We start from the raw sequence: 23,956 nt of genomic DNA, 5'->3' as shown, positions 1-23,956 counted from the left end.
AAATAAGTTCAGTCACCCCGGCTATAAAAAAAGTCACAATTCACCGGCCAACGATGGCCTAAACTTTTTAACTGACAGCCCCAAACTTTTTAAGAAACGCCCAGCAACTTTTTTTTTTATAGTAAAGTTCCGATTTCGGAGTCCCCGGCCCCAAATATAAGGCCTATGGCTCCGGTACCGGAGCCCCCGGCTGGAATTGGTTAAGTGTGCCATGTTTCCTATATTGATTTTGTTTGTTTTTTAGAAATTCTCTTAAGACTTTTATTCAAGAATTGAACTGGTTCCAGTTTTAAAAAGTAACGAGAGGTTCCTCTGATTTTGTTAACCAAACATTTCTTCATACCATTTACCAAGTTAGTGATGTGAGTCGCAAGGGAAAAATCTTAAGGCAAAGAGCTGGTTGTTGAGAGGAGTCACAGTTTAACGTTATTCTCTTGAAACTACCCCTCAGAAACTGATGACCATGGAAAACTCCCCCATTATTGACTACTACCCATTGGACTTTGACACCGACCTCAATGGCAAACTGCAACAGTGGGAAGCAGTGGTGCTCATTCCATTCATCGATGAGGTAAGTCTCATAGTCCCCTTCTAGGTAAACATTTTCAATCTGTGCGCTGTTTACTGTAAAGACGCCAGCATCTTAATTCGGGACTTTCAAAGACAGTACAAGTGCTTTTCAAGTGAGAACAGAAAAGATGAATGACCAAGAAAAGTCAAACGTACTCCTCTTTCTTAAACCACCTCAAATATTGCAATGCATTGTCTCACTATGACAAAGAATTCCGCTAACAGTGTTTGACTGTTACGATGTGGAAAAGTTTCTGTTCCACCTCATTAGCCATGCACTCTCAGGGTTAAAAAAAACCCAGGTCCTACAGCACATTAGTCAATTATTTTTGTCACATTGTGCCAGCAAGTTAAAAAGGTTGTAATTTTGTCTACAAGAAATGATTGTCAGAGTGAAATGTCTTGATTGCTGGGGCACTGGAAGAAATGCACACAACCTGCAGGATCACTGACAGAGTGGTTCAGGCAAGGCAGTGTATCTATGACTGCAGTGTACTGATATGTACAGGTTTATAGGTAATTCAATACCCTTTCCTAGACAACTCAATGTTTATGATTTGAGCATTTGCTTTGATTAGGGCATCATATAACCATTTTGAATGAAATGAGAGTATGATATTGAGACATAATACAGTGTTATAAGTTCATATTATTGTGATTCTAGTTTTTGACAAACAAGGCAGATGTGATTTTAATAGCCGGTTGTCACAATCAATCAGTTTTTAAACATTTCCTCTTTGGTGTTTAACATCATTAGAGCTTTGAAGCTATGAAATTTTTGCTCAGATGGCAATGGGTTTGAATCATCTACATGATTTTCATATACACCAGTTCGGATGTTGCCTGTTTTGCTCGCCCTGAACTGTGATGTTCAATCAATGCATTTTCCAGAACCTCAAAGTAGTCATTAACTTATTGTAAAACGTCGTTACACGAACGTTGGGTTGCTCAAACAGAGGAGAGACACAAGTACAAATGAAGCACATGTACATATATTTGTACAGTACAGTGCGATTGAAAGTTGACCTCAAAAGTGGGAAAATTTTTCGCATTTTTCCATCTGACAAAATAAGTATTCATTTCACAAATTGTGAAAAATTTTCCCCTTGGTGGAAAAAATGCTCACACCTTCTTTTCACAAATGGGAAAACTTTTCACAAGTGGGAAAACTTTTCACAAATGGGAAAACTTTTCACAAGTGGGAAAACATTTCACAAGTGGGAAAACTTTTCACAAGTGGGAAAAAATTCACACAGTTTTCACAAATGTGAAAACGTGAACACCTTTTACCAAATTGAGAAGGAAATTAACCTCGGCCCCAAGAAAATCAATTGAAAAGTTCACAAGTACATGCACAGTAAGCTGAACAGTTGCCAAAAATATCCCCCAACCACACTTTGTGTTGGAATGCACAATTTTTTTGTAAGAATTGAGAGGAACAAAGTCAGAAGAGCCATCAAATATCATCCTACATGTGCTTGTTGATTAATTATCTTGGAAAAGCAGTTATGAAAACAGTGATTACCATAACTTATGACATCATAGACAAAATCTTAGAAGGCAGTCCATATCTTGCTTGTGTACGGCTGCTCATGTGGGACTACCATGTATGGGATGCCATGTTGACCGGCCGCTGTGCACGCACGCCCGGCCACCACCATTTGGAAATCACGGTGCTTGTCATTGCTCGGTGGTCAAATGCCCCCACATTCACAATCTAAACCTTAATCTTTCTACAATGTTTCCAACCCATTCTTTTCATGAATACCTAGTTTCTTGTCAATGTACCAGAAAGCCTCCAAAATTTTGACCAGATCAAACTTCCAGAAAACTTCACTTTTTTTGTGAGATTTTTGGAAAAGGAGTTTGGGCAACTCAAACCCTATCCATTCATCGATGAAAAATAGTGTGGTCCAAAGACCCAATTCACATTGAGTTCGGTGGGATGTGAACCCAGGTCACACAAGTGGAAGATGTGTAGAACGTATCACTGCACCAACCAGTTTAAGTGTGAAATGACCTTTTTTGATTGTTAACTTTTTCAGGAACGTCTCCTCGCGGCGATGGACAGCGTCAGCATGCACCTGACCGATGAGGAACGAAGTCGTAATCAGCATGGGCCCCACCTCAAGCACACCTACGACAAGACACTCAATTACAAATACCTGTCCTCTCTACCTGGGCACTTCCCCGACATCAATGCCTGCCGGGTCAGGTGAGGCAGTTATGGGGGGGGGGTATTTTCACTGATTGTGCTCACTATTACGTCACAGCTGTTTCAGTTGAAGCAATACACCTTTTCTGTGTTAAATTTGAATATTATCTGTTACACTGAGTTCTTTAAATTAACGTGAACAAAAATATGACTTCTCCATACTAAAGACACTGTTGCTATACCTTGAGATTCGGGGCAAGTTTTTGCTGCAGACGTCTGTACTAGTAGGCGGGAAGTTCTGGGTTCAAGTCCAACCTGAGTACGCTTGTGGTTTTTTCACAAGCCTTCTGGGGCAATTACTGAGTATACAATATCATAATACATGCCAGGCAGGGCAAAATCCAAAATCAATTCTCAATAGTTGGCATACTGGTAGTTCGGTTCCAACAGAGAAGGACATCAACTATTGTGGGACCTGCTGCAGTTTTGGATAAAATCTGAGCCTGCTGTCGTCTTCCAGATCAGTTTGACAATCTTCCCACAAACCATATGCCCACTTAGCGGTGTAAAGAATTGGCCAGTTAGGGTCTAACATCATTCCTATTTTTTCCTTGAAGGTATGAGGAGTTAGACAAGGACATCTTTCACCTTGATCCCAGCATGCTTCAACGAGGCCTGCGTCCAGGCGTTAAGACAGGTGTTTACTTCCCCGGCTTCCCCACGTTGCATCATCTGAAATTCAGAGTGAGTCCTTTTGTCAAGAACCAGTCTCTGCTATGTGGAGAAAATTCAAAGAGTTCATTCAGTAACGTTTTTCCTGCAGCTCTTGGAAATGCACCTTGTTTTGAGTAATCTTATTTTCCAATTTGTTGGTTTTCCTATTTCGTTAGGTATTGTGGTGTTTTTCGGTTTTATGCTCTGCTACACTCGATACATGTTTTCATTAAATTGTGATGCTAGTCCTGGAAGAAGGCCTCATTGTCTTTAAACTGCTGGAATTGTTGACATTTTGCTGTTTCTTTTCCCTTGGTGATAGGTATAAAGCCTACAAGTAACTCATTAGAAACGTCTTCTATGAGCAAATTTCGGATCCCAATTTTAACAGAAAAATTCTATAAACTGAACAATGCCTTCCCTGAATGGCATCACAGCAACAGCGCCCTCTATTGTGTAGAAAAGCATGAAAAGTGTTCATTAATTTTAAAAGTGCAGTTTTCAACACTAAGCTTTGAAAGGATGCATAGCAGTTTCGTACCATAAAGAGGAGTATAAAGTCGCTTAAACAGTGTGTCAAAAAACCAAAAACCAAGCACATCCCCTAGACCCATACTAGGACATGTAACCCGTGAATATAATGAAGACTTTGCCACATGGCATTTTTGTTATGACATCCTGTTGATTGTTTTTGTCCATCACAGACCAAACTCAGCAAAGAGGAAATTAAAGTCTTCCAGCAAAACAGCCGAGGCGAGAGCATCATTCTTACCATCAAAACAGAGAATGCTGATGTGGTAGGTAGCTTTTTTTATACCAGATGCCGCCATACTGTTCTTGTGTGATGCGAAAAGGGAACACTGATATATTCGCTTTTAATCAGCTGTGACCATTGAAGTTACAATTTAGCCAGATGCAAGGTGCACAAGAAACTTAGCCTGATTTCAGGATTTTTGATGCCAGAGTTGTGGGTTTGTATTGGTTTCATTGCTCGTGTTTTGCTACATTTTGGACAAAATAAATGCGAGATTCACAAAGTCTTTTTTACGTATAGTGTTGGACAAAAGGCATGTCTTCATAGCTATGAATAGTCTTGGAAAGCCACGGTATGTGCTTTGTCTCCCCAAAGCATTTTATATTCGATGATAGGCATGCAGACAATAGTTTATGAAAGAGTAGAGCAATCTATGGTCTTACAAAGCTCTCCTTCTGCAGTCAAAATGGACTGAACTAAACTTACTCGTGAGTTTTGACATTAAAAGGGACAGTGATTTTCATTTCAAACCAGACATGGCTCTGTGGGCTCAATCTCAAACCAGAAAGGGCTCTCTGGGCTCAGTCTCAAACCAGAAAGGGCTCTGTGGGCTCAGTCTCAAACCAGAAAGGGCTCTGTGGGCTCAATCTCAAACCAGAAAGGGCTCTCTGGGCTCAATCTCAAACCAGAAAGGGCTCTGTGGGCTCAATCTCAAACCAGAAAGGGCTGTCTGGGCTCAATCTCAAACCAGAAAGGGCTGTCTGGGCTCAATCTCAAACCAGAAAGGGCTCTCTGGGCTCAATCTCAAACCAGAAAGGGCTGTCTGGGCTCAATCTCAAACCAGAAAGGGCAATCTGGGCTCAATCTCAAACCAGAAAGGGCTCTCTGGGCTCAATCTCAAACCAGAAAGGGCTCTCTGGGCTCAATCTCAAACCAGAAAGGGCTCTCTGGGCTCAATCTCTAACCAGAAAGGGCTCTCTGGGCTCAATCTCAAACCAGAAAGGGCTCTCTGGGCTCAATCTCAAACCAGAAAGGGCTGTCTGGGCTCAATCTCAAACCAGAAAGGGCTTTCTGGTAATTTAATTTAATTTGATTTAATGGTAATATGCACCTATAAAGTTACATGTGATAGAAATGTAGCCACTAAACATTTTTATAAGAAATATGACTTTGTGACATTGACACTTACATTTTTCATGCTCTTCTGTAATGAATATACATGTAAGTGGTACAGGACCACATGTGATTAACATAATTCATGCACCTGTGAGCTGATTGCAGACAGGAAGGGTGTAGCCAATGGACTGTTGTATGGGCCTGACTATGCAAGATTAACATAAATTATGCATAACATGTATTAATCATTGTTGATGGATGGGATGTGCCATTGAGCTGTACATGTACATATAGACCTCATTACATGTGGCTAACTTGTATTTACGCAAGCATACCCGTATGTTACTTTCAGACGGCAGAGGATGTAATCAGTGAAGTGTTTGGTAAGTCCTGCTTTGCTGAATGGCCGCATCTGAAAGAAGTCAAAGTGGTGGCTGTGGCAGATGACACAACTAGGTAAAAAGAAAGAAAAATTACTGCATTGCAGTTCCATGTTCTCTGTAAACCAATTGTTTGTGACTGGTTGGCATGGACAAGCGTTTGTCCACTACGAACACAGGGCAAGGGTTCCCCTCGTTTTCTCTGTTTTCTCCGAATGACGCAATCTACATTCAGAATTCGCATTTTGGCATGAACAGAAAAAAAACCCTTTTAGCTTGTTATAGTTGAGCTCTGAAGACAAATGACACTGCATTCGATTTGGATGCTTCCATATTTCTTTGAACAGATAAAATCAGAGAAACCATGTTTTCCTCAGAGATGCTCTTTAAATACAGAAATTTCAGTACATAGTTACAATAACCCTTCCTGGGAAATCCTGGGGAAGTGTCATCTGGGAAGTCCGGTTGGTATAGTGGCTCTTTCCTCGCCTTCCATCTCTGCGACTCGAGTTCGAGTCCCACCTAGGTCAGCATGTGGTTGGGGTTTTCAGTCCCTGCCTGATTCTGTTGGATTTCCCTGGAAAATTTATCAGGGGTTTTCCTCCCACCTCTACACTGAACATTTCTTCATTGTCGTCTTAATTGTCAGTTCATGCTGTACTTGGTAGTAAATGAGCTGTTGGATGAACAGATGTGAATCGGTAATGAATAAATAAACTAACGGCACAAAAAATGTCATGCAACAAGACTTCTACAACACAAACAGTAAGAGCCATGGCCCAGTTCTCATTAGAGTTAGCTTGAACAAAGACTACTCTGACCTTTGAACTAGGTTTGAACTTGCTGAGAGCGAACAGAGGAGTGACCAACAGGCAGAGAAGCCCAGTGTCAAGAAACTTGACATGTCCGATGGGGACGCTGCTGCCTGGGTCAAAGATATCAAGGCCATACAAGACAGGTAAGGAAGGATTAAATTGACTATGCTACAGGTGGATCACTTGGAACCAAAATGTTTGCTTATCTTTGTAGGATTTTAGCCTGATTTGTTAGGAAGTCTTAACCGCATACAACCTGATTCCTTCACTTTCAACTGCGTGTATAATTACAGTGGCTGCACTTTACGTTCATTTAGCCTTAAAGGTTTTCCAAAATGAGAAGGAGTTTGGAATTTTTAGCTTTTGAATCCTAAATCCACTGAAAGATTACATGGAATTCTTGTCTTGAGAATTGGAGATTCTGCAAACTGTGCCTCTATCCAGTTAGCAAGAGGATAAAGTGCTGTAAGTTCATTACTTAACAATAGATCTTATTCACAAGGGAGCCATTCTTGATCACATTCCCTGAATTTATCTTATTCAGTTTAATCTGTAAAATGAGGTGGTGCCAGACTATTTTGGGTTCAGTGCCTCACTTTCTTTGTAAATGTTGCATAAACCATTTATAAATCACACATTCAAAATGATCCATCATTGCACATGAAATTAATCTGTAATGAACATTATTTCATTGGTTTCATTTGCAGTCTTACGTTCGCAAAATACAAGTTAACCTCGCTTTTGATTCAATATGGCCGACTTGTGAATACGGTCAGATGCATTTTGGGTAGGTTTTCCAGATGTTCTTTGATATAGATTTATGGGAATTCTTTTTCTAATCAATGCTATGTGAAGATATCACAAGAGGAAAGGAGTGAAGATCGGTCCGTCATACGTCTTGGTCTACGCCTGCCCTTTAATGGGAAGACGGTAAGACTTACAACACCCAACATACCATTCAGCTGCATAACATTTTGAATTTCCTCCTTTCAGTTGTCACTGCAACTTCCTAATCAGCCTACTTATTACTTTGCGTTGTTGGCCTCTTGCCAGGTATGTGAGTGGACACAGTGGAGTGGTCACTCTGGAGAAGCAGTGGTCAGATACTCCGGTAGCCTACGCATATCAGATGATGGTCAAGGTAAGAGTACTCTCCCACTCCAGCCACCACACACAACACTCGTTCTCCCTTAGGCTTTCCTGGGTGTAATTACTGGATACGGTGCAATGCATGTGCCGTTATAGGCAGACCCTGTTTATGTTTAACCTTCTTGTTGAAGGTGTGGCTAAATGGCATAGACATTGCACTACTGAACGCTTCCTTATAATCTGTAAATTTCCTTTTTTTAAAGTGTAACCTGTAACCCTCCATTGTAAGTTCTTGACTGTTGAGATCTGGCCGCTGCATTCTTATCAAATGATATCAAGGCGGTAAATGTGTAACTTGGATGCTTATCACATCAATATTACATCGGATTGGCAAATGAAATTCAAGAAATGATATTAGTTTAGGGTTCACAATGCACACCATGGCTATGACTGTTCTTAATAGGGTGTAAACATGGCAGCAACTGAAGTTATTGCCTGAGTGTCGCTCAAGTGTGGTGTCACTGCACAAAAATGCACATCTTGCAATCTCCTGAGCGGCCTACATCACAAATCTTCCAGTTGTCATGGTGTTTTTTGGTCATCTCACCAATCTTTCACAGGACATAGCCGTGCATGACTCAACTTTCCAGCAGTTCAAGACCCTGGAAGAGGTCTTCCCCAAGCAGTCTAACTGCTTCATGCTGGGAGCGCCCAACTACGGCTGCCAGGGAAGTGTGGTGGATGTGGAGGATGGACGAGTCCGTGTTACGCTCTCCTGTCCTGTAGAGCCAGATTTGAATCACCTCAGGAACTCACAGAGCGTAAGGAGTTAATAACCTATTGTAGATAAGTAGTTTTCTTTTTACTTTATGCGTGATTGCATCACAGTAGGGGACATTTCACGTGGTCATACAACTGAGATGGAAGTTGAGTTGAGGCTGTCGGCCCAAGCACTGTTTTGCACCAACTGTAGCACACTATGATTGACTCGTCTAGGAGCTTAAACAAATAAATAGTGCAAAGGAGGCACTTTTGTTTAAATATACTTTTAGAAATGGCCACGTTGTTAGTTGACCAGGTTAATATGAACTTGCCGTGATGGGTAACTTTAGAAGTTAATAATCTCTGTTTGGCATTCTGCCTGAGTGGGTAACATGCCCATTTTAGGAAGCTTGCATGGGTATGCTTGTGTAATTAGCTTAGTTGTGTTATTTACCCCAAGCAGGTAATTTACCCATGTGGGTTTATCCACCCAAGGTCTGGAGGGATTTGTCCAAATCAGAGATATGATTGTAAGTGGAGTTAAACTCGGTTTCTGTCTGTTTTTTCCCAGCATTACGAGATTCAGTACCTCCCTGCTCACATCTTAGCCCAGCGTCTTGGCTTGACATCTCTCATCATCTCCCGTTTATCTGGCAGCATCTTTGTTGGCAGAGGATCCAAGCACAGGTGAGATTGGACATTGGATTGCAGGGACCCCCCCCCAGGTCTTGGTCTCGATCTCAATCTCCAGTATTCAGCCTGGATTTTAGTAGGACTACCTTCAGGTCTTGATCTAGGTCAAAGAGTTCCCATGTCTCTGTCGTTCCTTTTATTAGCTTCAAGTCTAGAGCATGGCTTCCAGTCCACTAGGTGTCGATGTCAGCTTCTTGTTAGGACCTTCATGTTTTGTTAACTTGGCCTGAGGTTTTTGTCTTGAGACCTCTTTTTCTTGGTCTGAGTTTGATTTAAGTCTCCAGAAATACAGTCTTGTGTTCGACATGGGACATCTGGGTCTGAGTCAAGATCTTGGTCTCAGAACCTCTAGATCTTGACTTCGGTCGGGAAATAATTGTTTGGGCCTCCATCTTTACCTCTGGTTTTCTAGGTCTTAATCAGGACCTTTAGGTTTCATTGTCTTAGAACCTTTAGGTCTTGGTTTTGGGACCTTCCAGTCTTGGTCTTGCCTTGGTGTCCATACTTCCATGCCTGAGCCTGAGAATCTCCTGGTCTTGATACTAAACCTTCAGGTCCTCAGACCTGTAAGTCTTAGGACCTGAAAGTGTCTTGATATTAGGAATTTCAGGGCTCTTTCTTCTTTGTCATGCTCTTGGATGCGGTAGTCTTGACTACACTCCACGTGTCACTCTTGTTTTCTTCAGCTCCTCTGTGGGTGCCTCAAATAACTTCAATATCGGCCTCAATCTGAAATTCAATAAGACCAACCAGGAGATCCAGGGTTACTCTAAGAAAGACGAGTCGGGAACATGGTTGTACTCAACCAAGGTCATAGACATCATCAGAGACTACATGGCAAAGTAAGTCAGGAACTTCAAATCTTGCCTAACTTTCGAAAATTTGTTTTAAAAGAGCACAGGTAGCCCACGGTAGAGTTCTTTTGCAACTAGTTGAAGCATTTTTTGGTGGGGTTAGCCTCAAGTTAAATGGTCTACTGTAGATGCACACAGTTTTTTTTTTCAAGCTCTTTAAATATAATTAAATTTTCATAATTTTTATCAACTGTTTGTTTGACATTGCAACATTTTTTTCTGTCTTGCTGCAAGGTTTCCAGAAGTGTTCTTGCGCATTAGTAAGAATCCAAGAGCAGAGGCGTTCTTTGAAGATGACCTGTTTGATGGGCAGCCTGGTCGAATGAAAGAGCTACAGGACTTCATCAAGGCCCTGCCGTGTGCCAAGGTCTCCAAGGTAGATGTGGGCCTGAAGAACCTGGATGAGCCCATCATCAAGCTGATTGAGGCCGAGGTGAAGAAGGTAGGGAGAGGGGTTTTCTCTTCTTGTTCAGTCCCTCATGGGTCTCTTCAAAACAGGTCCATCACGGGTCCTCCAGGCTTAAACCATGTCTCAAGCTTTTCAAATGAACTATAACCAAACCGTTGTCTTGTCATTGCTCACCCTGACACCTGCGTGTACAAGGGGTCGTTTGAAAGTGCTTGGGACTGGTCTCGTGAGAGGACTTGTCATGCACTTGACTACAGCAATGAACAATAGTGGAGAGATGAAGACAGTATTTACAGGAATGGTCGATGAAAATTACCGGGGAAAATGGGTCTGAATGGATGAATTCAAAGAAACTGTTTAAACAGCCATACTGTTAGTTTGAAGAATTCAGAAGAGTTGTCATCATTCTCATGAAAAGTGAGGTTAAAATGTGAGGAAGCTAGATGTGGAGATGGCAGGACTTTGCTGGGAAAGGGTTAAAGCTAGAGGTATGGACTTTGGAGATGGGGTGCTTGGAGTGCTGTCTGGTTGGAGCAATTGGGCAAGTTAATAACCTAATGAAAGCCTAGTTACAGTAAGCATACTGGGAGTGAAAAGGAATGGGTTGGATTGAGGCTGATACGGAGGGAGTTGCCATGGTTACTTTTATTCTGAGGAACATGGAAGAACTCAACCAGCCAATTGAAATGAAGGTTATGGAGGTGGAAATGCTGGATGAAAGACCGTGTCTGATGGGTCAAATCCAACCATCTGTGGTTACCAACTCTATCCTGCAACTCTGTTCTGCACCACTTAACTCATCAACACAAGTCATTTGTTTTTTGATTGAAGTGGTTTTTCCTTAACTCTTTTCTTTTGTCTGTCAGGTTGCTGGATTGAAAGTCAGAAAGCAAAAATTGTGTGTCCGACCACACCTTCTCTACAAGGTAAGCTGCTTTCATTTTTTTTTTTTGCTGGAAAAATCTGAGCAAGGAAATGTGTACCAGTGTCTCTTTGTTTGTTTCTCTTGAACTTTCAGCCTCTTCATTACATGGGCAACTTAATCCCAGACCTGCAAGTGGAGCACGAACTGTTTGATCGCGTCATCAACGTCAAGGAGGGCCACACTGTGCCTCTAGGCGTACGAGGAGTCATCATTGGAATACAGCCGGGTGAGTTCGTTGAGCATAGTTCACAGATGCCCTGGGGAATTTCACATTAAGTTTTAGACAGAGTTTCAAGTTTCTTCCAAGTTTTTACTGCTGTTGAATGTGTTTAGTCACTTACGCAACCAGGAGAGGAAGTTTTCAAAGCAGATTGTCAAATAATTTGTCATTGTATCTTAGAATTCTGTTACTTATGGCTATGATAATGACATGTTTTTTCCATTTGGAAAGTTAACAAATTGTTAACCCCTTCGTGCCGGGAAGTGGTAAGAGCCGCCGTGAAAATTGAGATCCCTCAGTCCACCTTTCAGCTATTATTCTCGACCCACGCTCGAGCGAACACGGTGAAAGAAGGCAGACCCTGGCTCTTGTATATATGGTGATTGGCCTTTGTGTGTTGCTAAGAAATGAAAAGGCTGAATTTACATCATAATCACCAGCTTCACAATAGTCCCCACTTTGAAAAGAGGCAATGGGAATGTGGAAGCGTGAGTAGAGCCGCATGCCACCGAACAATCAGCCTTTTCACCGTGTAAATCAAAGCGTGCAGAGTCTGCAGGGCCACAAACCGAGAATTTGCGGTTTGGCAGGTGGCCTTTGTGGTCAAGCGAGGCTGGAATTCTTGGAGTCGGCTTTCGGAAAAAAATTCCTGTCGTCAAGTGGTTAATTACATACACTTGTATGTTTACATTTACATTGATAGATTTTTTCAGTGCTGCTGTAAGTTAACAAGAATGATACATGATGATATAATAAAATTGACATAACACGTAGATAGATATAGCTAACAATTGATATCATGTTGGACATTGAATAAAAGGCAACATCTAGGTCTGGAATGAAACCATGGCATTTGTTCCACCAGCCTAGGGACGGACAATTGATAATGTAGTCAGCAAGGGAGATTGTTAGCTGATAGACACGTGCCCCTCGTTAAAATTGGAATTGTGTTTCAAGAGTGAAAACACCAATTTTGTATTGAATGAAGTTACTTCAGTGCCAGAGAGTTCCTGGATACAGTGACCTTACTTTGGGTAGGGTGGTGGGTTGGACCAGGTGCATGGCGGCCTTGTTCAACCCCTCAACAGTCGGGGGGGGAGGGTGGTGGGTTGGACCAGGTGCATGGTGGCCTTGTTCAACCCCTCAACAGTCTGTGGGGAAAAAGGGTGGTGGGTTGGACCAGGTGCATGGCGGCCTTGTTCAACCCCTCAACAGTCTGTGGGGAAAAGGAGGAGGGGCTGTGTGGGTCTACAGAGCCATGACTAAGCTTTGATCAAAGAAACTGTCCCCTCAAAGAAATTAAATGAGGCACCCTACCCCTTCCGCCCACTGACTGAACTTTACCGCTCCTGTTTAGATGACACTTCTTATCTGTTCACTCGCAAGGAAGAGTTTGATTAACAGTCGGTCCAAGGTGATTGGATTTGTTTCAAAAGCATAGTTGTATCCGACCTCTGCCAATGTAGCCTCCATTTCCCAGCACCTTCTGCCGGGTTTTGTGTTTATAGGATCTATAATGAACTTATTATCTAACGTTCATTTGGTTCCAGGGCCAGGTTCAACTAGGTAGTTGACTAGATGGTTCAAACTGTCTATCCTGCAGGCAGTATACATGTAGGTCAAACTACAGGCTAATAATGACAGTCGTTGTTCAAACATGCCCTTGCATGTGAGTGTACCAGGTTGCGCCCTCTACTGTTCATGCACGGAGGGGATGTAGCACTGACAGATCTTTCTGCATGAGTGTCCCCTTGGTGCATGAACACTAGAGGTTGCCTTGTGGACAGTAAGCTTAATGGCTAATCCTTGTGTAGGTGACACTGTGCTTGACTGTATCTACGAGATTGTGTTTGATGAGGAGTTTCCTGGTGGTCTGGTGATCCGTTGCACCGGTAACCGTGGTTACAGGCTCCCGACCACAGCCATCATAAACATATCGTACGGGATGCGCAAGGAACAGGGCCAACAGCAGAGCAACAAGCCAACAGCCGTCGTCAAACCACAGGTGAGATGCTGCATTTTAGGATAGGCTGTAAAATGTGGTCATGTCGTAAAAAGCTAGCGAATAGATACCGAGTTCATATCAGTTTCTACAACTCCTGAATTAATCCCTGTCATCTAATTGGTAGATTGTTGATCACGTACCTTTCATTATTCGTCATAACACTTGACACACCTGCACCCAATTAATAGCATGTAACAGTTATACATAAGCACAAAACATTTCTGAACTTGTGTGTCGTACAAAGATTCACAGCATTTTTTCAGGATTTGTTTGGGCATCGAGCACAACAAACAATGAATGTTTCACATTCGTGCATTGAATGGAATGATTTCATTTGATGACGGATGGAATGATCCATTCCACTCAGCCTGCCTTGAGTGTAATGGAACGTTCCGTCTCTTACTGCATGAAATAGGAGAAATTCACAATACAGTGTTCTGCCAAGAGATGCCAAAAATAGGCCATTTTCCAAGTTTGCGGTTAAAAAAACATGGCATTATCAGTGGATACATGTACATATGAGTATTTTCTTTTTGGGGTTTTGAAGTCACGAGACCGGCAGTCTGCCACCTTACAAGATGCCACCATCTTACCACTACAGGCACAAGTAATACACATATGAATTTTCTACCAAGCAAACAATGGGAACAATTAAAGGTCCCCAGAAAGCATCATCGTCGGTTTCCCACAATGCACTGTGAAAGGTGGCCTCGCCTTGTCCACTTCTTGGTGGCATACCGTGTTTTGATTCATCCTTGTTACTTACACCTCCTCATGAGTATTCCCTGCACTCATACTGTGTTTAAGTCAAATGGTATACACGTATTTGGCAACTGGTACCTGACCATTCCTGACTGTGTGGTGTTTTTTGGTTTTACACTCAGGTATTCCCGCAACCCAATGCCCGAACGCAGATTCGCGGCTGGTACTCGGACATAATCGGTAGGCTGGGTGCTTCACTTGAGCAGTCTTGCCAGAGCCAGCGACAAAAACAGCAGCAGCGCCAGTCACAAGCACAGGTTCAGTCCAAGCCAACCGCAGCAATCAATTACAAGTAAGGACACTCACATACAGTGTGACTGTAATTCGATGCCACTCGTCGAAACGGAATGAGCTAAGAGTGAGAATTGTTAGGGATTAGGACATATTTGCATCCTGGAGTATATAGAGGAGGAACATTCCTGTGGAATGTGATAGGTAAGGGGACTGACTTTGGTTTAAGGGAAATATTAATCCTTAAAGTTGAAATATTTTTTGTTAAAGAAAATGCACTTCCAACCACTGTTGCATTCATTAACAGTCAGCTTAAAAAGGTTGGTTCAAACTTAGTGAAAAGCAAACCCGAATGCAATTTCAGATAAAAAAATCACACAGCAAATTCACAATCAGTTAAGCACGTTTCAGTGCAAACAAATTTCACTGTAAATGTTTCGCGATGTCAAATTTGCTTCACTTTTGGCGCGCAGTATGAACCGGCCTTGAAACTGAAAGAAAAACTGATTTTGTGGATGTTTTATTGAGCTAAGGCATTTTGTATAATCAGTTGGTAAAAAAAATCAGAACAGAATCTACAGATTGAGGTTCATCTGATTAAAAAAAAAATTAACCACCTTTTCATGATTTGGCTTGGCAGCATTTTGAAGCTGTTTCTTAAGCCTGTAATGTCGAGAGAGAAACTCAAATAGAGGAAGTTTGGAAGACTGAGTGGTTTTTGGCCTTGCAGCTTTGGCATTTCTGTGATAATCAGTGCCATCTTGGAATGGTTAGAGAATCGGTGGCCAAAAATCACTCCAGTGAATGACTTCTACTGGCTTTGGGTTTTGATTTTTAGTACAGTGATTTTAAGACATTTCTCTTTGTTTCTTATAAATTTGATTGTTAGGGAGGCGTTATCACAGAAAGGTAGTGTTAAACAAGAGAAGGAACAGAGTTCTAATTCACAGCCATCACTGGCCATGAAGATCCTGACACGGTCAGGACCCAAGGTGACTGCGCGTTCCCCCTCTAAGGAACCTCTCCCGGGGAAGAGCTCACAGTCTCAAAGAATCCCTCCGAGCTTCCAGAAGCAGGAGGGGATAGACAGCAGGAAAAATACAGCAAAGATAGAAAAGGTCAGACAGGGGCAGAGGAAAGATGCGGTCTCCAAATCAGAGGTGTCAACAACGAGAATCCGTGATAAGGCTCTCAGCGAGGAGATTCGCAAGATTCGAAGTCGGGAAGACAAGAAAGCTGCTGAGCCAGAGGTCAATGAGATGGCAGAGCAGTCCCCGGCCAACGAGGTGGACGAGTTTGCCATCATGTGGCAGAACCTGCAGAAAGGGTCTAACAACAGCGGCACCTCCTCCCCCATGACTGAGGACTCCGCCCCTGACAAGGAGAGCAGCCCGAGTGATGAGCTGACCTCCCCCTTGGCCTCGGGAGGCCAGACACCTCTGTCAGAGGAGGACATGACGGGGCCCTCCGTCCAAATGCAGCTGGCCCTGTCTGCACTGCCCAAGATGGAGGCTCCTGGGCCAAAGGTCACAGGGGGTGAGACCATTGTTGAGGAAGGGGATGAGGAATTCGAGGGTGAAGAGTTTGAAGTAGATGAAGAAGCACGGATGACTCCAAGAACATATGCAAAGGTATGTGACATTGATGAAGTGTATACCTGCTAACTGTTATGGTTTGAAGAGCGCCTCTAAGGAAAACAATTTTTTTTAGAAAAGAAAGAAAGCGAGGGGAACCCTCGCCCTGTGTTTTGTAATGGATTAACCCTTGTGCATGCCAAACAATGGCTGCATGCATAGTCCTTTCTCCAAATGACGCAATCTACACTCAGAATTCGCATCTTGGCATGAACATAAAAAATGCCCTTTTCAGCTTGTTATAGTTGAGCTCTGGAGACAAATGACACTGCATTCGATTTGGATGCTTCCATATTTATTTGAACAAATAAAATCAGAGCAAACGTGTTTTACGTAGAGGTGCTCTGTAAATGGGAAGTGTTCTGATTTTTGTGTTTCCATAAAAAGCAAAAAATAGATAAATTTAAAAGTTGGGCACAAGAGGGCGCTCTTTGCTAAACAAAGGCACTGTTCACTATGTCAAAATGGCAGTTGTTGCACATACATAGGTAGATGTGTGTTTATGCACATTACAGCATCTCTCGTTAGGCTTCTTGTTCTGCTGTTGGCTCATAAAATGGGTGTTCCGATTTCTGACTTTTTAATGTTGGCAGGTACATGTAGGGACAGTACCAAGTATTGGTGTCGGGTCACTGTTCTTATAAGAAAAAAGCAGACTAAATTTATACAACTATCAGTTTTTTCTAAGGTTGTAAAAGAAAGTATTTGTTGTTTCGAATAACTGTTTTATTGTCCAATTTTGCTGAATCTTTTTTTCCCATGTGGCATCAGTCTGGAACAGAGGAGCTGTGTCGAATGCTGAACATTTCCTCGGTGTCCGATGGCGACGGTACAACCAAGGATATTGCTTTGCCTCACTCTGTCGTCATAGAAGCGTCAACAGGCAAGAAGCAGTATGGCATACCACTCACCCTTGATCAGCTCTTTGCAGGTAGAGTCAGAGCTGGGTTCCTTTGGACGATCTCCCAGCCAGCGGGGAGGCTGAGGGGAATTCTGCCTCCCCAAAAGAAATTGCCTGTCCAATGCCCAATTTTTTTAAAACCTGGTTTGCTTGTAGAGATACTCACTCAGTACAAGTGTCAAGTTTCATCTAATAATCTGAAACACGGTTTTGTCGTTATGGTCAATTGAAGTTCGAGGTGATATGCATGCATTGAGCATAGCAGTGGAAAAGACACATTTTTGGCTGACCTGTCTCAGAAAAATAGGCATTGCACCATAACAAGTGTTCAAATTTTTGTCCCCGTTATGAATTTGCCCCTCAAATAACCATTGTTCAACACATGTATTTTCCCCAAAGCTACAGTGGGTGACTATAATAAAACCCTCACCCAAGTGTGTATTTGCCTGCAACTGGGGACCCCCTATTGTTCCTCTTTTGTTTGTACTTTAACTTTTTTAGGAGACCACCCATATGTTTTGTACACAGTTGTCAATCGGGGACCCTCTGTCAATCGGGGACCTTATTGTCCTCTATTGTTCAGGGTCCCCAATTGAATGCAGAAACAAACTCACATACCCAGTGTGGACATTCATTTGTTTGTTGTGTAGTTAAGAAAATCCAGAGAAAATACTGCAATATCTAACTCTGTGAACACGGCATGAAGCTATTGAACTTGATGCTTTCCTCAACTGTCACTTGCTTGGTTACACACATTCCTATGCCAGTTACCCCTGAAAACCAGTTTTCAGGGGATGGAAAGCATTGTGTGGACCTTTGCATGTCCTCACTGTGTATTCACACCCTGCTTTATGTAGATCTTGATATAACTCAAAGTCAGTTAATTTGAAATCGGGTTGATTTTGATCATGTACACAGTAATTGTATGTGTCAGCCATTTGAAGTATGACACTGGGACTCTGTAACTTTCATTACCTAGACATTCAGATAAGTTGAAATCCGTTCCCCGAGGTTCGAGTGATCAGGATTGTACTGTATTTCATTCTCAGGTCCACTTAAAAGTATATTTTGTTATGCCCACTTAAATTACATACAATCACTCTACTGCATATGAATATGCACACCTCTGTGTGTACATACATGTACCATGAAATGCACCTTTGCAAAGGAAGGGCCCCCTATCCCTATATCCATTCCAATATTGACTTCAAATGACCATCTAAGACGGTTCCTTTTTATACTAATGAAATTACCATGTGATCTGGCTTCTTACCACCTATACATGTACATGTAGGTGCCAGTCTGAACAATCCTCCAAATAGTATATCACCAGCGCCGATTACTCCAACCAGTCAGGCTAGTGTACCAGTGCCTGGTGGAGGGAGCCAACCTACACCACTCCATCCCCACCCCCTGGCTCAGGTGTCCGGTCCCCACCCTGGACTCATGAAGGGTAAGAATTCACGTTCTATCCATAAACCCCTGCAGCTAGAGTTGTTTCAGGCTACATTTAACGTTCAAGACCTCCCAAACCAGATAGCGCCATAAATGTCTTGTGCACAAAAAAAGGAAGGACTAGATGTATGAGGTCGCCAAACCATTTGTAACTGTCATGATATTTCACGATTAAGTTACTGGTACCTCCCAAATCCTCCTGGAACCATATAGCCTGCCTGATGAACTGCAGAAATTTCCCTCTAGATTTGAAGTTTGTGGAAACAGTTTATACAGTATGTGATAACCTACCAAAGATATTCCAGAGTTTTACTGATGACCCAACGGATCTTAAAAAGTCTTGCTGAACTTACAAATCACCTCATTTGACCACTTACCAGTAACGATCTTGACTAAGGCTGTGGAAGAATTTTTGAGAGCTTTTTAGCTTTGAAAACGTCAGTGATCACCCTAAACCTCATAGTCCCCAAAAGGCAAAGGTCCAGAAATGTTCTGTGGAAGTGTACCAAGATTTGGTAGTACCCATAAATACAACCAGTGTTGTAGTCGTCGAGACTGGTCTTGGTCTCGAGACCAGTTTGAACGTGGTCTTGGTCTCGAACATGCTGGTCTTGGTCTCAAATCATTGGTCTCGGTCTTGGTCTTGATCTCGCACCTCCCGTTCTCGGAATTTTCGGTCGAGACCAGTACAAGACCAATTTAAAAATACACTTTGCACCCTTTTATACCTGATGGGTGATGAATTTTGATTGTTTGTAGGCCTACAAAAAACTTGAATTGAGACTCTGCAAGACGTAGGTACGTCTGTTAAGGACTGTACGTACGACCATTCATTGTGGCTAAGGCTAGCAGTAGCGTGTCATGCGCCAACTTCACCCTTTGCTCGAATTACGTGTGCACCCAAGGTTAAACTTGCGCGGCCGAAATTTAAAGCTTTCGCACTCGCAGTTAAACATTCGCACGCAAAGTTGAAGCTTGCACCAGGAAGAAGATAGCGCATTACAGCCCCCAAAATAATTGTCACTGGTTACCGGCCGTAAAAAGATTTGTCATTTGTTGTTGTCGGGTAGCTGTGAACCCGTAGTCACATTGTGTGGTCTGGTAACTAGACGCTTATTTATGCACTGTTTGTTGATCTCAAACTTGGCTAACAAGACACCATTCCGTGATAGCGTTTTTGGCACAATGTGTGCCGCCGCGAGCCTTTGCCTTGGTGGTGCGTAAGTTCGTTGACATCATGATTACTGGAAAGTCTTTTCCGGCTATCATGTCTGGCAATTCGGCAATCACACATCATGCATTCAACTATCACAAGGAATACGTTGGTGTCAAAAGGGAAGCAAAAAGATGTCGTTGTGTGTGTTTTTTGCACGAAAAAAACAGCACCAGCGATAACGCAGAAACAACGTCTGCCTTCATCAAACACGTGCGCTGCCATCACCCCGTGAAGTACGTACGTGTACCAGGCTACTTCTAGGAATAATCTTTCAGTCCTCATGTTTGTTTAAATTTTAAAACAATCAAAAACTGTTTCGTGTTTCAATTTTTAATGGAATGTGATGCCATGTTTGCATTGTACAGTCCCTAGTTTGAAATGAAAATAAATTGGTTTAATTTATCATTTTAAAATGAATTGAGCTGAAATGCATAAAATTATGAAGTGCCATTATTTTTCGTTCTTAATTTTCATTTAGGCCCAGTTATTTTTTATACTTGTTGCATGCTTTTTTTTTCCTACTTCAAGACATTTTCTTGTTTTTCAAACTCACAAAAGTACATTATATATAACGAGTTTGCCCTTACCCAACGTATATTAATAAACACTGTATGCTCAGTGCTTGTCCGAGAGCTTGCAAAAAAACCTCACAAGCTTACTCGGGTGGGACTCGAACCCACGACCTCCTGCCCACTAGTGCAGATGTCTCAACCACTCGACCACCGAGCTTGCCGGGGTCGGCTGGCCGGTCCGAGTCAAATGAAGCAGCGGGTACCGCGAACTATTTTCAAGATGTACTTTTGCGTTGGGGAGATGTTAATTATAACGGGTTTGCCCTTACCCAACGTATATTAATAAACACTGTATGCTCAGTGCTTGTCCGAGAGCTTACGAGAAAACCTCACAAGCTTACTCGGGTGGGACTTGAACAAAAGTACATGTAAATCCTATGGGCCTGTCTCCTTGTGAACCTTGTCATAACATTTAACACAGATGGATTACATGCATGTGCTGCCTGCCATACCAGGCAGTAACAACAAAAACAATGCTAAATTCCGGGACAATTCTGTCAGACTAACGCATACATGTTGTTCTGTGGTTTATAGCCCATCTTCACATTTTTGTGTCAATGTACAGAGATGATTTCTGTCCAATTATTTACAAATGTGGTATTGGTGTTGGTCTTGGTCTGGGACGGCTGGTCTTGGTCTCGGTGTTGGGTTACTTTGTCTGGTCTGGTCTTGGTCTGTTGGTCTCGGTCTTGGTCTTGGACTGCCTGGTCTTGACTACAACACTGACCTCTACCTTGCTGAGGACTGATATCAAACCCGAGAGCCTTGCCAACTGTCTGACAGACCCTTGGAACCAGAATGAGAAGGCATCCCAATGTTTAACGTTCTAAAGTTTTAGATTAGCAGCACATTTGAAAACCTCACAGACCATCAACAAAATGGCAAAGAACCTTGAAACAGATCTCAGTAACCTTCTCTCTAGACATAACCACTGTCTTTTTAAAAAAAAGTGCTCAGGCATCGAGCACTTGGTTCAAACCTGTCTTTACCTCACACGGGATTTCAAACACCTAACAGATTCAGTACTTGACCAAATGCTGTAAACTTTGTAGTTGACCTTGCATATCTTTGGTTCATAATGTGTTACTACTACTGTTCTATTCAGGTCCCGAGTCCTCTCACCCAGGCACTGTTCCCACCCAGCCAAGGCCATTACCCCAGGCCCCAGGCCACGCTACGATCCCTGTAAAGGTGGGATCTCACGGTGTCACGTTTCAGCCAGCCTACTTTCCTCAAGGTGCTGTGTCTCCCGCGAGGTTGACTGTAGGGAATTACTCACCCCAGTCAGGTGCCTCGCCTGTCCAGCTTTTGCCCCACCACACGTTTCAAGGGACTCCTTTAGTTACTGTCAATCCTGGGAAGCCAGGCATGCAACACCCTGCAAGCTTAATGGTGCAGCCCGTTGGACAAACACCACAGCAGCAGTTGGGAGTTCAGCAGCAGGCGCAGCAGCCAATCAGAATGCAAGGTCCTGGCCACCAATCCCAAGCCGGTGTGGTGAAACCAGTACCCACTCATGCGGATCCCCACTCCCCCGCATATCCTCAGCAACAGCCGACAAGCGTCTCTGCCAATGAGAACACGTCCAACGCCAGACTGTATCCGGCATCAGCACCTCAGCAGCAGAGTGCAAGTGTTGCCCAAGGACACACCCCTGGATTTCACGTTGTCACGCCGCGGCCATTTCAAACAGCCCCGGTGCCGATCGCAGCCCCGGGGAGATCGCACCCGGGCCCCCAGGTGATGGGCTCCCCATCGCAACCTCCCAACCTCCGACCCAGGGTTCCGTTCCCTGGGCAGCAGCATGGACAACCTCCACCCCAGGGCTTCCCAGCGAGGCCCCAGAATGCCTTCGAGGCGTTACTAATGTGGTGTCATCAAAGGGGTCTGCCGCAACCACTGTGCCATTACCAGAGAAATAATACCACGGTGAGATGATGTTCCATGAAACGTTATCACAGGGTTTTCACAGTGATAGTCGGAATGATCTCAAAATGTTCCACACTACACTCTATTATCCAACACGCTGTTCATTGAAAAGTTGCGCCATTTTCATCTCAGCATCGCTCACTTGCAGTAGTCTGCATGCTGAACAAATGTGTCTTCATAAGCACTGGATCATGTTTTGTGATGCTGTAAGGGAATGAATGATATAAACTACAACTTTTCTCGACTAATTTGGTTGGTTTATGATGCATAAGAAGTAAAGGCCTTCATGTTTTTGACCTGATCAGTGTATCAAATAAAATTTCACTGAGATTGAAGGTGGTTTTTCTGAGGATTTACACATAACATTTACACTGTTTTTGTTCTTACTTCATTAGTATACTCAAAAAAAGGAAGACTTCTTACAACTTGAAAGCAATGATAATTTCTGTTAAACTCTGACATTTTGAGATTTTCTTTCACTATTTTGGAACTTCAGGGTCAGGTACGGGGTATGGTGCAATTGGCTAACGGTCAGCAGTTCTTTGGTCCAGACTGCCCATCAGATGTCATAGCCGTAGATGCTGCAGCCCACATGGCAATGACAAACTTAGTGAGTACAGGCAACAGGCTTACATTTTCCGGGATGGCTCGGGTGACTAGTGAGGAAAACTCCCACTGCTGTGGCCCGTGTTCAATTCCAGCATGTCCGTTTGTGGGACATGGCAGAGGTCTGAACAAAATGTGGATTTTGACTGAAGTGGATAATGTTGGTATCTTGCATCCTGAATTCCACTGCTTTTATGGTTTGCCATTTCCCGGAAAAACAAGGTTCCCAGCCATCCTGGAAATAAGGGAAAACCTGGAAACAGGCAGAGAACTTGAGAAAAAAAAGCTTCAAATCAGAGAAGAGTCAGGGAATTTGATTAGCCCTTAAAGACAGAATGGTCAGCCTGTTATACTTGTATTTTGTCTCATGTCCAAACAACATATCCATTGGATGATTGGCTGTGGTTGCTTTTATATGCGTCAAACTGGAAACATGTCAAAATAATGATCCTGGAATTTTGAAAATTCATCGGGCAAAAACCAGGGAATTTGGTTTTCCATAAAACGTTGGGAATCCTGATACAGGAAAAAATATTCAAGTCCAGCCCAAGCTGTTGTGGCTTCTTTGTATCAGTCTAGTATTTATGTGCATTTCTTTTCACATGAAATGATACGTTGGTCCCTCACAGGATGTTTCCAGCTAACGCCAGAGCTAACTTGTATTTCAGGGTAGGGAGGGGCTAATTGTTGTGAGGTAGCTTGCTCAGGGACATAGCCCATGACCAGCAGATGGATTTGAAGTTACAATGGCCCTCTCCGTCCCACTGTGTTAAGTTTGGAACCTTTTCCATTTTTGAGCTTCCAAAGGCCTACAGATTGGAACGTTTTGATTTTTTGGGGGGGATCCCAAAAATGTCTTGTACGCTGCACACCGTCTAGAAGGTTCGTTCACCCTCAGTAAACATGCAGATTCCCTGATCACAAGTGATCTTGAAGAATGTGAAACATTAGTCAACCCACATGTACATGCACTGCTAGGGGTTGAGTGGGAAATCATTGCTACACAGGCACTGAGTGGCTGTTTCCTTCTGCAGGCAAAACACCTGGTTTTCTTATGCTTGTCCAGTGACAAAAAAACCAAAAAACAGCTGTTGGGATCTGTACGTGATTTGACTGTCTGGTTCCCAGTCCTCGTGATCATGTTCATCATGCGTTCGACCATCTATCAATGAATTGGTGTGGTAAACCA

General features: G+C 42.9%; 1 protein-coding gene across 1 annotated transcript in view; it reads left to right on the top strand.

Moving 5' to 3' along the window:
* The window catches only part of LOC110984281 (5'-3' exoribonuclease 1-like), a 45,118-nt gene that overhangs the window by 16,912 nt on the left and 4,250 nt on the right, over nucleotides 1–23,956 (top strand). The window contains exons 13-33 of the mRNA XM_087147058.1: nucleotides 452–571; nucleotides 2,616–2,785; nucleotides 3,343–3,469; nucleotides 4,144–4,236; nucleotides 5,662–5,765; nucleotides 6,522–6,647; nucleotides 7,360–7,434; nucleotides 7,558–7,645; nucleotides 8,214–8,414; nucleotides 8,927–9,042; nucleotides 9,735–9,890; nucleotides 10,137–10,344; nucleotides 11,178–11,237; nucleotides 11,330–11,462; nucleotides 13,271–13,461; nucleotides 14,346–14,515; nucleotides 15,344–16,085; nucleotides 16,860–17,019; nucleotides 18,284–18,442; nucleotides 21,338–22,161; nucleotides 22,658–22,771. Of these exons, the coding sequence (XP_087003184.1) occupies nucleotides 452–571; nucleotides 2,616–2,785; nucleotides 3,343–3,469; nucleotides 4,144–4,236; nucleotides 5,662–5,765; nucleotides 6,522–6,647; nucleotides 7,360–7,434; nucleotides 7,558–7,645; nucleotides 8,214–8,414; nucleotides 8,927–9,042; nucleotides 9,735–9,890; nucleotides 10,137–10,344; nucleotides 11,178–11,237; nucleotides 11,330–11,462; nucleotides 13,271–13,461; nucleotides 14,346–14,515; nucleotides 15,344–16,085; nucleotides 16,860–17,019; nucleotides 18,284–18,442; nucleotides 21,338–22,161; nucleotides 22,658–22,771 (4,137 nt within the window). The remainder of the gene's footprint in view (nucleotides 1–451; nucleotides 572–2,615; nucleotides 2,786–3,342; nucleotides 3,470–4,143; nucleotides 4,237–5,661; nucleotides 5,766–6,521; nucleotides 6,648–7,359; nucleotides 7,435–7,557; nucleotides 7,646–8,213; nucleotides 8,415–8,926; nucleotides 9,043–9,734; nucleotides 9,891–10,136; nucleotides 10,345–11,177; nucleotides 11,238–11,329; nucleotides 11,463–13,270; nucleotides 13,462–14,345; nucleotides 14,516–15,343; nucleotides 16,086–16,859; nucleotides 17,020–18,283; nucleotides 18,443–21,337; nucleotides 22,162–22,657; nucleotides 22,772–23,956) is intronic.

Source organism: Acanthaster planci, linkage group LG16, assembly GCF_054643075.1.
Source record: "Acanthaster planci isolate LZ-2023a linkage group LG16, COTS_SCS, whole genome shotgun sequence".
Lineage (NCBI taxonomy): Eukaryota > Metazoa > Echinodermata > Asteroidea > Valvatida > Acanthasteridae > Acanthaster > Acanthaster planci.
Note: the sequence above shows the minus strand (reverse complement) of the source record. Positions and strands in the feature narration are given on the sequence as shown.